Consider the following 17,178-nt stretch of genomic DNA (forward strand, 5'->3'; position numbering starts at 1 on the left):
GCCGGCCACATGACCATGGAGACGTCCTCGGACAAGCGCTGGCTCTTCGGCTTTGAAACGGAGATGAACACCGGCCCCTAGAGTCGGAAACGACTAGCACGCGTGTGCGGGGGAACCTTTACCTTTTACAGACCCAGGCTAAGCGAAGGCTGTGGTTTGGGATACAAAGTCTGTCTGGCAAATCAGGGACTAAAACAGCCTCAAGAAATGGTGAAAAGAGGAGTGGGCCAAATCCCCCTTCTTGGTTTGGGTGTTGAGAGAGTGATTTGCCCCCAGCCCTGACCTCAGGAAGGGAGAAAGGAGGGCGAAGGGGTAGAAGCGCAGTGGGAAGCAGGTGATGGAAGTGCAAAAAAAGGGAAGGAAAGAGAAAGAGAGAAGAGGAGGGGAAGGCTAGGGAAGGGAAGGGAAGAAAGAAAGGAGAAAGGAGAGGGACAGAAGGAAGGAACTGCTGGTCCTTATGGTCATTAAACAAGGGGCTGTAAGTTGAGGACTACCAGAAGACGTCATCGGGCACTAAGGTAACAAGACAAACTGCAAACGAGGGAACTTTGAAACAGAAGCAGCCATTTTGCTTTAATACACTTGTTTTTTTAAAAAAATATATCTCTGCCCGACAGAGAAAAGGACCTTATTCCCAAACAGAGGTCGAAAGATCCTCTATTTGAGGGGAACTCCCAGAAGTGTGTGTGTGTGTGTGTGTGTGTGTGTGTGTGTGTGTCCAGGGATCAGCAAAAGCAGGGGAGACAACCTTTACCACCCAAGCTGAAATGTGTGGGTCCCCCCTTCCCCCCAATGGTGAGAATCTGGAGCCCACCGCAAAGGGAAGGAGTATTAAAAAAAAAAAGATTCTCAAACGGGTGTTTCCTTGAACGCCACTAGCACATCAGGAGGAGGAGGAGGAAGAGGTTGGTCTGCGGGCTCCGCACGCCACTTGTGATCGGATTTCCCTGACCTGAAACAACCTGGGTCACCCCAGGGATGTGAGAAGGGCCGCGCTGGCGGAAGTACCCGGCTTATTCTGCCATCCACAGCTTGAAGGTCCGGTCGTAGGAGCAGGTGGCAATCAGTTGCCCGTCCAAGGAAATGTCCAGACCCATGACTTTGCCCTCGTGTCCGGCCAAGGTCTTCAAGGGGTTCCAGCCCGGGTGGGTCCACACCTTGGCCGTGTTGTCGTAAGCCCCGGTCAGCAAGAAGTTGCCGTGATTCGCTGGAAGGAAGGAAGCACAAAGAAAAGTGATCCGGAAAGGGGTTTGGGAGGGCAACTGATCTTGGGAAAGCACGGGGTAGGTGCTGTTGCAAGCAGCGAAAAACAGGAATGGGGAAGGGGAGAGAATGAGGGTGAGGGAGGGAGAACTTAATGGCGGGCAGGTTGTTCTTAATTTTTTTTGAAATTTGTATCCCATCTTTTATTATTTTTATAAATTTCCAGGTGGCGAAAGTATTCACGCCTTCCTCCCATTTTCCCCACAACAACCCGGTGAGGTGGGTTGGGCCGAGAGGGACAGGCTCAAAGTTAGCCAGCTGGGTTTCATGCCTAAGACTGGACTAGAACTCAGCGTCTCCTGCTGATAGGCGCAAAGTCACGCACCCAGTTTTCATGCTTAAGGCGGACGAGAATTCTCTTGTCACCTAGCTGGCTTTCATGGCCAAGGTGAGACCAGAACTCACGGCCTCCTGGCGATTGGTCCAAAGTCACCCAGCTGGCTTTTATGTCTGAGGCAGGACTGGGGACATTTCTAGTCTGAAATGTTAAGCACGGCATGGAAGTGGGTATCTAGAAGGGATCTGCCCTTCTGCTGGGAGGTTGTTGTTGTTTTTTTCCCCCAACTTGAAGCTTAGCCTACATTTCCCAGCGGTTTAACCAAGTTTGACGTCAGGCTGCTTAGTTTTCCTTCAGATCAGGCAAAATTAGCCGTGCCGGGCCTCTAGGAACAAACTAGGTCTTCGTCCCATCCGCCGGGCCCTCAGCCGTTCCAAAAAGTTGGATGCTTTTGAGTTTCAGAGTCCAGATTTTAGACTCCTGTTGCAGGACCGTTACTGGGGAGACTTACGTTCATATTTCACTCCGGTGATCAGATTCTGATGGGCCGGGATGGTGTAAATGCACCTCCTCTGGCGAAGATCCCAAACTTTGCAGGTGTTGTCTCCACTGCCAGTAGCGATGTGGTACCTACGGGTGGGGGAGGAGGAGAAAGGGTGAAACTGGGCCTTAACAATTAGTAGCAACAGCCCACAGACTTATATACTGCTTCATGGTGCTTTGCAAACCTCTCTCAGCCTTTTGCCCCCCAACAATCTGGGTCCTCATTTTACCGACCTCGGAAGGACGGAAAGCTGAGTCGACCTTGAGCCGGTCAGGATCGAACTCCTGGCAGTGGGCAGTGAGTTAGCCTGCAGTACCGCATTCTAACCACTGCGCCACCAGGGCTCTTCAAGCAGGCGGAGAGGAAAGATAAATTTATTTATTAGACTTGCACGCTGACCCTCTCGACTCTGGGCGGCTTACAAACATTAAAAGCCGGCAAACAATAAATAATAATTTAGGATTAAACGATGCGGAAGGAGGAAGCCAGATGCACACCGGGAGAGGTGGGGGGGTGTCTTCTCTTAACCTGACGGCCACCTCCAGAATGATGCACCTGCTGGCAGGGTACCAGGGTCTTCAGACCCTTACAAAGGCCAAAGGGGTGGGATCGGATCTTGCCTGGAGGGGCACACTATTCCAAAGGGCAGGAGCCACGGCGGAAAAGGCCCTTCTCTGGACCCCCACCAGCTACGAATCCTTGACCAGCGGGATCCGCAGTGTGCCTTTTCGGCCAGTGCTGGTGGGACGGGCCCATCTGCCTGGGCTGAGTCGGTTCTTCAGATGGCCAGGACCGGTGCTATGATGGGCTTCACAGGGGATGGCCAACCCCTTGAGTTGCTCAACGTATGAACATGTAATCCACGCCAAGATGTGGCTCTTACCCGTTAGGGGAGAAGCTGACCCCGTAGATCTCTTTCAGATGTCCTTCCAGGAACATGATGCAACGGCCAGTGCGCAGGTCCCAGACGCGGCCAAATGCATCGAGGCCACTGGAACAAAGCCAAAACACGTCCGATAAATACAGGGAGTGCTCGACTTAACAACCATTCGTTCGAAGTTACAACGGCACTGGGAAAAGTGACTTATGACGTGCTTTTTTCACACTTTATGAGCGTCGTGGCATCCCCGTGGACCCGTGATAAAAATTTGGGCGCTGGGTAACAGGCGTGTATTTATGACAGTGGCATATGTGTGTGTGTGTGTGTGAGAGAGAGAGAGAGAGAGAGAGAGAGAAAGAGAGAGAGAGAGAGAGAGAGAGAGAGAGAGAGAAAGAAAGAGGGAAAGAGATCTGATCGCCGTTTGCGACCTTCCCAGCCAGCTTTCCACGAGTCAATGGGGTGAAGCCACATTCGCTGAACGACGGCAGGGATTTGCGTCACCGCCATGGCCAAAAAGGTGATAAAATTAGACGTGTCTCGCTTACCAGCCACCCTGCTTAGCAAGATCACTTCTGGTCTCCATTACTGTCATAAGTCAAGGACTACCCGTGGTGACCGTTCCGACGGAAGGCTGGCCTTTAGGAAGCCGCTCTGCTTGGCCTGGGAAGGTCAGAGTAGCCCATTCGGCCAACTGATGCCTTGGCACAGAGGTGGAAGCTTACCCGGTGCCAGCTAGGGAGCCATCAACGTGGAAGGCAATATCGTAGACCCCTTTGCTGTGCCCCTCCTGGTGGAGGATCTCCTCCTGGGCTTCCAGGTCCCACAAACGCCAGGAGTGGTCGTAGCTACGCAGGAGAAGTAAGAAAGATTAATTCAGCAGATCTCGGAGAGGTCCAGCAACTATTTCCCCCCATGGTGTATAAGTCTGTCTGTCTATCTATCTATCGCTGTGTCTATCTCTAGCTGTCTGGCTCAAGGCTGTCTCGGTCTTCCATCCTTCCGAGGTGGGCAAAATAAGGATCCAAGTTGTTGGGGGGAAATAGGCTGGCTCTGTAAACTGCTTAGAGAGGGCTGTAAAGCACTATGAAGCGGTATATAAGTGCTAAGTCCTCTAGCACTATTGAAGGAAGAATTATAGATACCAGCTTTCCTCAACTGGATGCCCTGGGACCACCAACCTCAGTATCCTCAGCCAGCTAGGGAGTGCCTGGACAATTTCAATCCTCCCCTCACCCCGGTCATTTAGCAGAAGTAGAGAGACAGAGACCTTCTTACCATGTGGTGCCCAAAAATCTGCCAGAGGGATGCCAAGTGACCCGGGCCACTCTGACCGTGTGACCTTCTATGTCAGCCACTGGTTCATCGCTGAAAGAAACCAAGATTGCCCCATGAAAACTAAAATGACGCCATGAAGGTGCAGAAGAAAACAGGGAAGAGGAGGGCTGGGTCACATGCTTCAGGTTCATCATAAAGGTGGTTTTTACTATTTTCTTGCAGACATTTCATAACCTGTTACATGTTTTGTGCCAGCCATGGCAGTTCCCCAAATAGGTCATCAGATGGAGCAAAGAGGCTTCTTTGCTCCCCTGCAGCAGGCCCCATTGGTGAGAGAGTTTTATGGCTAGGGAGGGGCCGAGACCCCCCATAAATACCTCTGCCCAGGGGCTGCTTCTTTTGTTCTAGCTCTGCTTCTCTTTCTATCTATCTTCTATCTTACAAGCATGGATGCTTCCATGCCATATAGCTCTTTTTATATAATCTGTCGATGAATAAAGCTTCATAATGACTGCATCTATGCATTCTGCCTATTTCACTTTATGAATAAAGCTTCATAATGACTGCATCTATGCATTCTGCCTATTTCACTTTGGAAGCACCTTAACGTTCCATCGATCTCTTGTGAAAGCTGCTTCACAAGTTGGTAGCAGAGGATGGTTAAAGGGAACGCTTCCAAAGCCTGCAGCTAATGCCTGGATTTGAAACTGAAATGGATGGCCGGAAATCGCAGATTGTGACCAGGAGTCTTCAATCAAGATTAACAGCTCTAGCCCCTGAAGCAAGCCCCGCTCCAGGTGAGAGCACAGATGGCCTCCTTCTGCACGCCACAGAGGGAAGCTTGGAAGTTTTACAGTCCGCCCAAGACTGTCAAGATGCAGCAGAAGCGCTCCGGGCCCAACGCAAGCAACGCGTGGATCAAATGTCTACACCAGAATGCAAGGAACTGCTTCTAAAACTCCTTGAAGTACAGGAGACCCCACAAGCCTCTCCACGAAGGACATCAGTGCAGAAGGACTATGGATGCCGGGTAAGCCCCCCCTCAGCCATCACGAGGCCCCTCAATATGGCGCCTGCCACCCTGAGTAACCCCGGGACCCCAGGGCTTTCGGCGCGAAATACCCTGCCTAACCGCGACCTCCAGCTTCCTGGGGCAACAGGAAACAAGATGGCTGCGCCCAGGGAGACCGCATGGCCCGGCACAGGAAGCAAGATGGCAGCCCCCTGTGCGCCCACATTTTCTAACAAAGAAAGGCCTCAACTTAGTCTGGAGGCCCAGCAACCCCTGGCATCCTGCCATAGCAACATGCAAACTCCTGGGCTCTCTCCAGCAGAAACCCTCGTGAGCTATGATGGCTATAAGACTGCTCATTACCCCCCAAGGCCCCCGACCCTCTCTCCGGGGCCCCCAGTCTTCCTTTCGCCCCCGCCCAGGCGCTCTCCTTACTTGGCCTTTGGGGGGGGGTTGGCCCCCTCCTCCAGCATCGGCTTTAGCCATCCCCAAGGTCTTCAAGGCAATCCAGGGCCGGGGAGGCTCCAGGAAGGATTTCCAGAGCATTTTAAAAACCAAGTGCCGGCCGGCAATCTTGGGCTCCGCCCACCCCCTGATCACATGTTTTCCGGACATGCCCAGTACGGGCTTTTTAACCCAGAAGGGGGGCCATCTGAAAATCAGAGAAATATACCACCAACGCCCACTAGAGGGGTACCTTTACCATTTTTTTCAATGCCAACCTCCCAAATGCTCCAAGAATGGGATAATACGTTTCTAATTGCATCCCCGTTGCCTCCAAACTTTGAAAAATTGAAAATTGGGGGTGAGAACTATCACAGTTGGAATAGAAATTTGCAGGTATGTCTATTGAAGGATGGGATTCTTGAAATGGCCCTGAACCCACCACCTTTCCCGTGGAGCTCACGAGAAGAGTGGCTTCATAGACAGACTTTTTCCACTCTGATGGAGTCCATCGATGATAATATGTTCCCTAGCATTCCAGATGGACTCACAGCTTGCGCAGCCTTGCACTTGTTATACAATTTATTCAACAGCAAGAGCATGGGTTCTCTCACCAGACTCACAACTGAGTTTTACAACACAAGACTCAGGTTTGGGGCCAGCATGGCAGAACATCTTGGAAAATTAAAATCCCTCAGGGCGCAACTAATGTCCAAAAATTACCGAATACCTGAAGAGAACTTGGTCGCAGTTATTGTGGCTTCCCTGGACAAAAGTTGGAACAATTTTATTATTTCCCTGGAAGGGGGCAGGGATGGACCCATGCCTCTGTCCTACCTCGAGGGCAGACTCATTGACGAAGATAGCAGACGTAGACATACGGGAGAATACAACAGAGTCACCAGCCAGCCAGCCAGCACACGACACCGCAACTCAGAGCGGGTTAATGCTCTACTCAAGTGTTTCACCTATGGCTCTGAGGGGCACCTCAAGAAGGACTGCCCCCATTTTCAACAAGGCCCCAAGCGTGGTCCCAATCAAGGTAGGGGCAAGGGACAAGGAAGGGGCCGTGGCGGGGCCAAAAGTACTAACAATCTTGTATCTACCTGTGCCCCCACCACAAGAGCTGATAGCTCCACTGACTTATGGTTGCTGGACTCTGGAGCTTCATCTCACATTACTAATGTGAGTCAAGGTTTTAAAAGGGTAAAGAAAATGAAATCATCTGTCAAGGTGGCCAACGGTGATAAAGCTTTGGTTATTGGGGAGGGCACGGTTTCTCTACCCGGGCTTGGAAAAGTTGAAGGTGTCTTACACGCGCCCTCTATTGCCAACAACCTGTTGAGCATTATCAAGTTATGTGACGATGACAGGGTGGAAGTTTTATTTCGCAAAGGGGGAGGTCATGTCACCCGGGACCAGAGGGTCATTGGAAATATAGCCATCATAGATGATTTGCCATATTTCTCCCCCTTAGAAGGGGCCTCACAGACAACCCCAAGGCTGCTTAACGACCGCAAGGGTGAAGCGGTTGCATCCAAGCCCCCACAGCAAGGCAGTGTGGATAAGAAATCCCAACCTCAGCTGTCACCTGAAGCACCGCTCAAGGCTACCAAAGCCAAGAGGGTGTCAGTCGGGAAGCCACTCCACGATAAGTGTGCCCATATTTTGCACCGAAGATTAGGTCATGCAAGCTTCCCTGTAGTTAAAAAGATGGGAGAGTTTGCTGAGGGAGTCCAGCTCAAAGATTGTGAGGTATTCCTGGACTGTGCAATCTGTAAGAAGTCAAAGAGGAAAGCTGCGCCTGTCCCAAAAACATCACTGCGTAAGACCCAATTCCCATATCAACTAGTTCATGTTGATTTGGTCGGGCCTTTCACACCATCTCTAGGGAAAAGTCAGTATTTTCTCACTGCAGTTGATGATTTTTCACGGTACGGCCATGTGTATATCCTCACAGAAAAATCTGGAGCTTTTGATGCCATAAAATCACTCTACAACCTTGTAGAGACCCAGTATAAAACCAAGATTGCACAACTGCAGAGCGACCGCGGGGCTGAGTTCATGTCCCGAAAATTCCAGGACTGGGTAAAGCGTAAGGGCATCCGCCATTTTCTTACCGCGCCTTTCACCCCCGCTCAGAATGGTGTGGCAGAGAAAAGAAATGGAGTCCTACAAACTATGATGCGTAGTCTGATTGCAGACGCAGGGGTCGCAGAATCATACTGGGCAGAAGCGGTAAAATATGCCAATTATACCTTAAACCGCACTTGGAGCAGTGTTGTGAACCAGACCCCATATTTCCTAGTTCATGGTAGGAAACCAAATCTTGGACATTTACGTGTTTTTGGGTCCTATGCATGGGTTCACATCCCCAAGCAGCTGCGGAAGAAGGGGAGATCTGTCTCCCAGAGACTAAGGTTCTTGGGCTACGCTCCTGGCTCCAAGGCCTACCGTTTCCTGGGAGAAGGGGGCAAGATTGTGACTTCCCAATCTGCCTCCTTCGAAGAGGACTCCAATTGGGCCCAGATACACTCCAATGATCTGAGCCCATATATCAACCGTCCCAACAAGGGCACACCGACTACAACATCACCTGAGACGTCCACATACCCTGCCACCGACGAAAGTGTGGAACAAGACGAAGATGTCATCCCACCTGGTTCAGATGGGGAGGATGAGCCGTCCAGTTCCCCAGCAACGCCTCAGAAACCCGCGGGAGAAAAAGGCGGTGAGTGGCAGAAGGTAAGGAGGTCAAAGCGGTCCAACAAAGGCATCCCGCCAAAGAGAATTGACATTGGGCACATCGCGTCTGTTAACAGCGTTGTGGTCACCCCAAAATCCTTCTCTGACATCCAGGAGCTGCCCATCGAAGAACAGGAGAAATGGCAGCTCGCGATGGAGAAGGAAATGCAGAGCTTAAAACAACTCAAGGTCTTCACCCCCCTGCAACCTCCAAAGGAGAGGAAAGTCATTGGCACAAGGTGGGTTTACAAGGCAAAACCACTTGCCAATGGCCTCTACCTGTATAAGGCCCGTTTGGTAGCTCAGGGATTCGCCCAACGCTATATGGAAGACTATGGCGAGACATACTCTCCAACTGTCCGGGCAGAGAGCGTCAAGACCGCCCTCGTGACTGCAGCTGCTCTGGGGGAGGAAGTCTTCCAATTCGACATCCAGACGGCTTACCTCCACGCCAAATTGGACCGGCAGATCTACGTGAAGGCCCCTCCTGGCTACCAGCAAGAAGGGGAAAATACATGGTTACTTCACAAAGGGTTATATGGTCTCAAACAGTCAGGGAAACTATGGTATGACTGCCTTAGAAAAAGTTTAGAACGAGTTGGCTTCACTGCATCCCGTGCAGATAAATGTGTTTTCACACGCAACTCAAAGGGTACCACAGAAAGGGTGTTAGTTTATGTGGATGACCTACTATATGTAGGACCTGACAAGGAAGGGTGTGATGAATTTGCCAAGGCCCTGGAAGAAAAGTTTACTTTGAAATCTTTGGGGCGGGTTGATAAGTACTTGGGTGTGCATATTTTGGCCACTAAGGGGGGGTTCGCTCTATCTCAAAAAGAAAAGATAGAGGAGTTATTGGCCAAATGCAAAATGGCAGAATCTAATCCTACGCACAGCCCAATGCAAAGCGACTTTTACAACCATACTCACAAGGACGGTCCTGAGTTCACAGATAACACGCTTTACAGATCTGTGATTGGCTCCTTGCTATATATCAGCAATTGGAGCAGGCCTGACATAGCTTTAGCTGTAAATCTATTGTCCAGGCATGTGGAACACCCAAAGGAATTCCACTGGACTGCTGTTAAGAGGGTACTTAGGTACCTCAGGGGCACGACCGATGCCCTCCTTGTGCTGGAACCAGAGAAGGGGGAGACGGCCCAGCTCTCTGCTTACTCAGACGCAGACTGGGCTGGCGACACCAAAAGTAGGCGGAGTACTTCCGGTATTCTCATATTGCTAAATGGCTGCCCAATACATTGGCATGTTAGGCAGCAAAAATTTGTTTCTTGCTCCACGGCCGAGGCTGAATATGCCAGCCTGTCAGACACGGCCAATGATTTGACTTGGTTCAATGAGCTGATAACGAGCATCTGGGCAGCTCCTCCTCTGCCCATCCAAATTCTAGAGGACAACACGGCCGCCATTGCAATCTCGGAGGCTTATGCAGTAGGCTCTAGATCTCGCCACATAGACATACGCTATAAAAATGTCAGACAGCTTGCCAAAGAGGGTTTTATACGTGTAGAGCACTGTAATACAGTTGACCAGATAGCTGATCTGTTCACCAAACCTCTTCCCATTGACCGGCACAACCTTCTGTGTAAGCGTTTGTGTTTGGCCTTCTGAATGTTTTTATACATGTCTATGACACCTGCTTGCCCCTCACACACATTCACTGGTCCCTGTCATTGGCTGGCAAGAAGGGGAATTGTTACATGTTTTGTGCCAGCCATGGCAGTTCCCCAAATAGGTCATCAGATGGAGCAAAGAGGCTTCTTTGCTCCCCTGCAGCAGGCCCCATTGGTGAGAGAGTTTTATGGCTAGGGAGGGGCCGAGACCCCCCATAAATACCTCTGCCCAGGGGCTGCTTCTTTTGTTCTAGCTCTGCTTCTCTTTCTATCTATCTTCTATCTTACAAGCATGGATGCTTCCATGCCATATAGCTCTTTTTATATAATCTGTCGATGAATAAAGCTTCATAATGACTGCATCTATGCATTCTGCCTATTTCACTTTGGAAGCACCTTAACGTTCCATCGATCTCTTGTGAAAGCTGCTTCACATAACCCAAGTAGGTAACAGCATCAGTGAGTGTGGGGAGGTGGAGGAGTGTGGGGTCCCTGGTGCTCTCTGAGCTGGGTGGTTTTCTTGCAGACATTTCATGGCCCAACTAGGAAACATCATCAGTGCTAGAAGGGAGGGGGGTTTGCAGAGAGGAGGAGGGAGGGGGAGGAGGAGGAGGGAGGAAGGAGGAGGAAAAGGACTGCAGGGTCCTTGGTGCTCTCTGAGCTGGGTGGTTTTCTTGCAGACATTTCATTACCCAACCAGGTAACATCATCAGTGCTAGAAGGAAGTAGAGTGTCGGAGGAGGAGAAGGGGCGGGGGGGGGGGGGGGAAAGCAAATTAAACTTTATTTACCATCAAAGCTGAACTGTGAGCTGCCCATTTGCTGAGACGGGTGGCCAAAGAAATCAAATCAAATAAAAAAAAATGCTGAGGCTTAATTGGAAAGAGCAAAGGAGAAAATTCTGCACAAACCTTTCTAGACTCCAGAGCTTGACAGAGCCATCGGCTGCGCAGGACGCCAGATTGACATCCTTCTTGTCCAATGAGATGGTTGCTTTGGGATGGAAGACGATGGCGCCGACGTTGGTATTATGCCCTTAGGAGAGGTGAAAAAGCTGCCAGTTCGAATCATGATACCCCAAGGTTTATTTGCCCGGTCTGAACCAGGCTCTGAGGAGAGGGGATACATGCCGTACCTCTCAAAGTGAGGACAAGCTTGCAATCTGGCACTGACCATATCTTGCACAGGCCGCTCCTGGGGGCAAAAGAAAAGGAGACCACAAGGAAAAGACTAGGACCCTTTACTGCTGTAAATTATTCATGCTCTCTCTCTCTATATATATATACAGTATATAAAATGTACAGTAAAAATGCAGATGATCTTAAATTAACGGGTTATATCACTTGCAGGTTTAGGTCAATGCTATAAACGTCAGATTTTAAACTGGGTGCCCCCTTCAACCATTCTTTGGCCCTCCCCTGCCTGAGGTGACCCCCAAAAGACAACAAACCCTTCTTACCAACAGGCTGTGGCCAAGAATTTGGAGTTGGAACTGAAGTGACAAAAGGAAATCGGACGGTCATCCCCAATTTGGCTGCAGAAGTTATTCAGAGACTGGAAACGAAAGCGTACCGAAAGAATTAAGCTGCCAATTCTTTCAAAAGAATTATTAATATGTATATTGCTAGTCCGTGCATATGATATGCCATATGCTAAATAATAAATAATCTTTTCAAAGGATTTAAGAGGCGCGCGCGAGAGGGTGGAAAAAGAGAACCCAGAAGAGTAGGAAAAACAAAACATTCACTCCTAAATGCTTCACGCTACATCCTCAAAACTACTTACTGGAGGACTTGGAAGGCATAAAGTTTTACTTTTATACAAGTGGTCCTTGACTTACGACCACAACAGAACCCAACGTTTCTGATGCTAAGTGAGACATTTGCAGTGTTCAGTTTTGCTCAATAGGGCGAGTAAATGTGTCTCTTTTTCCCAGCCAAAAAAAGGGCCACTGATGAAATATGCAACATTTAGACGCAAAGCAGACCTAGCCAAGCAAAGCTTCTTTTTGTGGGGAGGGGACTCATTTCAAGCTACCCACCCTCAGAGATTTATGAAGCTCTTGCTTCTGGGATGTCCGTGTGGCTTCGGGCACTTCCTTAAACAAACGGGCTTCGTCCAGTCGCTTCACTGCTCTGCGCAAGAAAGAAAAGAGAAATGAGTTACATGTAAAAGAGAATATTTGTAGTTCAGGGTTGAACTTACTATGGGGTCCTTTGTGCTCTCTGAGCTGTGTGTGGGGAGGAGGAAGAGGACGAGGAGGAGGAGGACAACGACTGTGGGGTCCTTGTTGCTCTCTGAGTTGAATTGTTTTCTTGCAGACATTTCATGACCTAGCTAGGTAACACCATCAGTGCTAGAAGGGAGTGAAATCTGCCCTCTCCCTTTCACTCGTAGTCTTACCGTGGAAGAGAGTAGTTTGCAATCCAGAGTCTAGCTATCTTCAAGGTGGTTGGCCCCTCGTGGTACCATGTCTGCTGATACTAAGAAAGACAAGTTGCAAAAGAAGTGAGAGACACATTACCGACACTTTTTGCAGAAGTGGAGTGATGCGCAATATGTTTTCCAGAGAGGATTCTTATGTAATTCCACCCCCAGGGGGAAAATCATGAGACGCTCATTTCCACGGTCGACTTTGATTTGGCCTCTAACTCAGGCGATCGCTGCTGATTTATGCACAGATCAAAACTCTCGTTCCCTTCGGATTCAAAGCGACCGTTCTTTTATATTTAATTTAATTTAATTTATTAGATTTATATACCGCCCTTTCCCGAAGGACTCAGGGCGGTTTACAGGGCGTGCAAAATCAAACCCATACAAAATACAAACGTTAAAAGACAATTAAAAAGATTAAATTGTCCCTGAAAATAAAAACCCCAGTTAAAAATTCTCAGCCTGGCATAACGGAAGGGCAGCACAAGAGGAGACAAAGAACACAAAAAGGGATTTAAACGTTCAGCCCCAAGTGAGAATAAGAGCAGCCGTGTAACATATTCACCTCCTCTTTGGACTTCTTAGATTTTTCATCATCCTTCTTGTTTTTTTTCAAGGCATCCGGACCAACCACCGAGAGAATGTTACGCAGCCTGACAAAAAGGAAATGCTGAATGTGTAAACGGCTCTTGATTTACAAAAAAAAAATAGGAGGGTCAGTTCAATTTAAATATCAACCCTCACCTCTCTCTCCTTTCGGCTGGCCCTTCTCCAAACAGCGTTATGGGTTCTCCCAGTGCTCGTAAGCAGGCCTTGACCTCGGAGTCGTCCGTGGAAACGTTGATTTGCCTCGCCCGTTTCCGGCGCTCAAATTCGGCCAGGACTTCGGCTTGACGCTCGCTGATGTGGTCTTCCAGGTCAAAAACTTCCCCTAACCCATAGGAGAAATTCAGTATAGGTCAGGTTCTGCCAGATGTAGTTTCCATCAGTTCGCTTTAGTTATTTGTATGGTCAACATCAGACTTTTGCATATACTCAGCTGTATGTTTCCCATAATAAACCCAAAGGAGAGAGGAAAAACAAACAAAACCCAAACTTTGTTGCTTTCCTGGGCACTGGGCATCTTCTTACCGGTGGAGATGTTGATATTGCCCGCCTCAATGGCTGCTTTGACGGCTTCTTTGCCCATCATCCCCGACTCGCCCTTCAGGATCCGTTCGCGCTCTTTCTCCTCCAGGCTCCCATAGAAAATGGGGCCCTTCTTAGCAGGAGGGCCATCTCCATCATCGGAAGCCTTGGTTTTTGTCCCCTGCAAAGAAAACCCAGGTGTTCACGTCCATCCTCTGCCAAAAGGGTATGATAGGAGTTGTAGTCCAACATTCCAGCATACTGATGGCAGACTCCACATTTTCCCCTCCCTTGCTCTCTGCTCTCCACCCCATCCAAGTTTTTAGTCTTTATTATTATAGTTATTATTCTTTTTAGTATTTATTCTTGTCCGAGGACGTCTCCGTGGTCACGTGGCCGGCATGACTAGACGCCAAAGGCGCACGGAACGCTGTTCCCTTCCCACCGGAGTGGTCCCTATTTTTCTACTTGCGTTTTTACGTGCTTTCGAACTGCTAGGTTGGCAGAAGCTGGGACGAGTAACAGGCGCTCGCTCTGCTATGCGGCACTCGGGATTCGACCCGCCAAACTGCCGACCTTCTGATCGACAAGCTCAGCATCCTAACCCACTGAGCCCCCACGTCCCACCACGTCCCACCACTTCCTTCCAGAAGAAGGAAGCAGAAGCCACCAGCCTGATGATGACGGATGGGATTCCGTCGAAACGTCGCCCCTACACCTTTAGTTCCACGCGGGGAAAAACCCGAATAACCAAAGATGCATATATATATATATATATATATATATATATATATATATATATATATATATATACACACACACACACACAAAAACGTATATGTATATATGTGTTTGTATGTATATGCTTTTATTATATATACGTGTATATGTGTGTGTATATATATATATATACACATCCACAGACACATGTGTAATATATATATATATATATATATATATATATATATATATATATATATATATATATATATATATATATATATATATATATATATATATATATATAAATAAAAACATTATTATTAATACATTCTTAGCAGCCTCCTGCTTGTCATGATCCACGAAGGGGGATAAGAGAAGGGGGGGTTGTATTACCCCGCCATTGGAAACACGCCTTTATCCAGCCTGGGCCCGAATGGCCCTGGCTGTGGTCAATGGGCATTGTAGTCCAACCTTTGAAAGGTACCGGCTGGAGCGAAGGGGAGACTATTTGTTTTTATAATTATTATTATCATCATCATATATTCCAAGCGCGAAGCCGAACAGACGCAGCCCAGCCGCCCCCGCCTTTGACCCACCGTGGAGACCCGAGACGAAGCCATAACGCGACCCTGTCAGCCGGCCGGATGGGAAGCTTCCCGCGAGCGCTTCCGGGGCGACGACCTTTCGCTCCGCCTCTCTCTCTTCCAGCCGGCCAATGGGCTCCAGGCGACACCGGCCCTCTGTGACTCGCTTCCGGCAGGCGGGGAGGGGGGGGCTGCAGAGGGAGCGTGGCGCATGCGCACTCTTCGGGAAGAACCGCTGGACCCGGAGGATGCTGCGGAGGAAGCCGACCCGGCTGGAGCTGAAGCTGGACGACATCGAGGAGTTCGAGGGGGTCCGCAAGGAGCTGGAGGTGTGTGTCTGTGTGTGTGTGTGTGTGTGTGTGTGTGTGTGTGTCTGTGTCTTTGTGTGTCTGTGTCTTTGTGTGTCTCTGTGTGTGTGTCTGTGTCTTTGTGTATCTGTCTTTGTGTGTGTGTGTCTGTGTCTTTGTGTGTGTCTGTGTCTTTGTGTGTGTCTGTGTCTGTGTGTCTGTGTCTTTGTGTGTGTCTGTGTCTTTGTGTGTGTGTGTGTGTGTGTGCCCTCTGGGGAGTCCCCATTGAAAATGGAGCCCGGGAGCACTCTGCCCATGCTCAGAGGCACTCTCTCTTTTTATATATATATCATGACTAGACGCCAAAGGCGCACGGAGCGTTGTTACCTTCCCACCGTAGTGGTCCCTATTTTTCTACTTGCATTTTTTACGTGCTTTCGAACTGCTAGGTTGGCAGAAGCTGGGACGAGTAACAGGCACTCGGGATTCGACCCGCCAAACTGCCGACCATCTGATCGACAAGCTTAGCGTCCTAACCCCACTGAGCCACCACATCCATACAACTCTAAATAATAGCCCATCCTTATGTATTTACGGTTTTATTTTTGAATAAGCCATGCAGGAACCGAAATGAATCCCATTTTGTCCTTTTTTGTAAACCTAATTCCTGCCAAATAATGTAGCCTGTGGCCAGGATGACTGGGCCTGTTCTGATCCTATAAATATATATTTCTGATTTCCCCCCCCCTTTTTTCTGGGCTGTTTCCAAAGCATTTGATTAACGTATGACATAAAGAACTGTAGTTGAGTTTCCTGAACTATCAGCACCTTTTTTGCAGATGCAGAAAAAGCAACGGGAAGAGGTCGACATGGTGGGAACCAACGACGGCGAAGGGGCCCTGGCCTTGAACCCCGATCACAAGAACTGGGAGCAGGTGATCCACGATCGGATCGGCTACAAGCCTCAGCCGAAACCTAGCAACCGTTCGTCACTCTTTGGAAACTTTGAATTCTAGAATGCCGGGTTGGTGCTGCTGCCACCTTCAAGTGAAGGATGTTTACGAGGGATTGTGAGAAGCTGATTTACAGTGAGGACAGATGGAGCCGTAAGGATTCTATCCTTCTGGAAGATAAGAGACTTTTCTGTTCTCTTAAAGAACGAGCTTGGGTGCTTCTCCTCCCCCCGCCTTTCAGATACCTTGCTGCCCTGGGTATCTTTAACAACCTCCCATTTGCAACCAGAGGCCTTAAAATCTTTCAACAGTAATACTGGCAGAACTGCTGTAGCATAACCTCCGTGTGCAAATATTCCCAACGTCGCTATTGGGGAAATGTTGCATGGTGTAGCCCTCCTCAATACGAGAAAAGGGTTCGTTTCTGCAACACCGCCTGCGTGGGGGAGTGAGTGGGGGGAGGGCAGACCTTCCTCCACCTCCCTCCAATCATTTTAACAAAGATGGAACTCACAGGCTGTTGAAGTTACCTTATTTTCTTCCCTACACATTTTTTACCCCTTGTAATAGTGAAGATATTAAATTCTGACTTATGGTTGAGATAACAGTATTATGTGTGGGGCTGTGTATGTGCCAAGCTGTTTCTTCGGTTTGAAAAGGGATACAGGTGTGAGAGGGGTATTGTTGGGGGGGGAGGAAAAAGTCGAAAACTAGCTGATGGGTTGAATCTTTTTATTCTACTGAACCACGTAGGGTAGACATGTAAACATATCCCACGTCCATCATTTTTTGATTAAGACACAGACTATACTTGAGCAGAAGTTACGACAGCGTAAATCATTAGTATTCACGTAACGGTAGCTGATGCATTCACTTGCCATCAGCTATGGGTTTAAAATAAAAGACATCCTACACAGTACATTACACAGCCCGATAAAGCAATACAGCGAAGGCACTTTTTCCCCGCCCCCCCATGGATATACTACGAAAGGAGAGGGAG

The 17,178-nt window shown here is 49.0% G+C and overlaps 2 protein-coding genes across 2 annotated transcripts; one reads left to right on the forward strand and one right to left on the reverse strand.

Moving 5' to 3' along the window:
• Positions 1 to 544: 544 nt before the first annotated feature.
• On the reverse strand, positions 545 to 15,016 carry PRPF4 (pre-mRNA splicing tri-snRNP complex factor PRPF4). The gene is made up of 14 exons (XM_083375132.1): positions 14,951 to 15,016; positions 13,635 to 13,812; positions 13,248 to 13,434; positions 13,069 to 13,156; positions 12,474 to 12,553; positions 12,112 to 12,205; positions 11,530 to 11,624; positions 11,206 to 11,264; positions 10,982 to 11,105; positions 4,240 to 4,329; positions 3,687 to 3,809; positions 2,968 to 3,075; positions 2,052 to 2,170; positions 545 to 1,207 (listed from the first exon to the last, which is right to left on the reverse strand). The coding sequence occupies exons 1-14, from the start codon at positions 14,972 to 14,974 to the stop codon at positions 1,014 to 1,016; spliced, it is 1,563 nt and encodes a 520-aa protein (XP_083231258.1). The 5' UTR covers positions 14,975 to 15,016; the 3' UTR covers positions 545 to 1,013.
• A 113-nt stretch (positions 15,017 to 15,129) lies between these two features.
• Positions 15,130 to 16,785, forward strand: CDC26 (cell division cycle 26). Its single transcript, XM_083375229.1, has 2 exons — positions 15,130 to 15,267; positions 16,065 to 16,785. The coding sequence occupies exons 1-2, from the start codon at positions 15,187 to 15,189 to the stop codon at positions 16,239 to 16,241; spliced, it is 258 nt and encodes an 85-aa protein (XP_083231355.1). The 5' UTR covers positions 15,130 to 15,186; the 3' UTR covers positions 16,242 to 16,785.
• Positions 16,786 to 17,178: the final 393 nt, after the last annotated feature.

The sequence above is a fragment of the Vipera ursinii genome (genome assembly GCF_947247035.1).
Source record: "Vipera ursinii genome assembly, chromosome: 16".
Classification (NCBI taxonomy): domain Eukaryota; kingdom Metazoa; phylum Chordata; class Lepidosauria; order Squamata; family Viperidae; genus Vipera; species Vipera ursinii.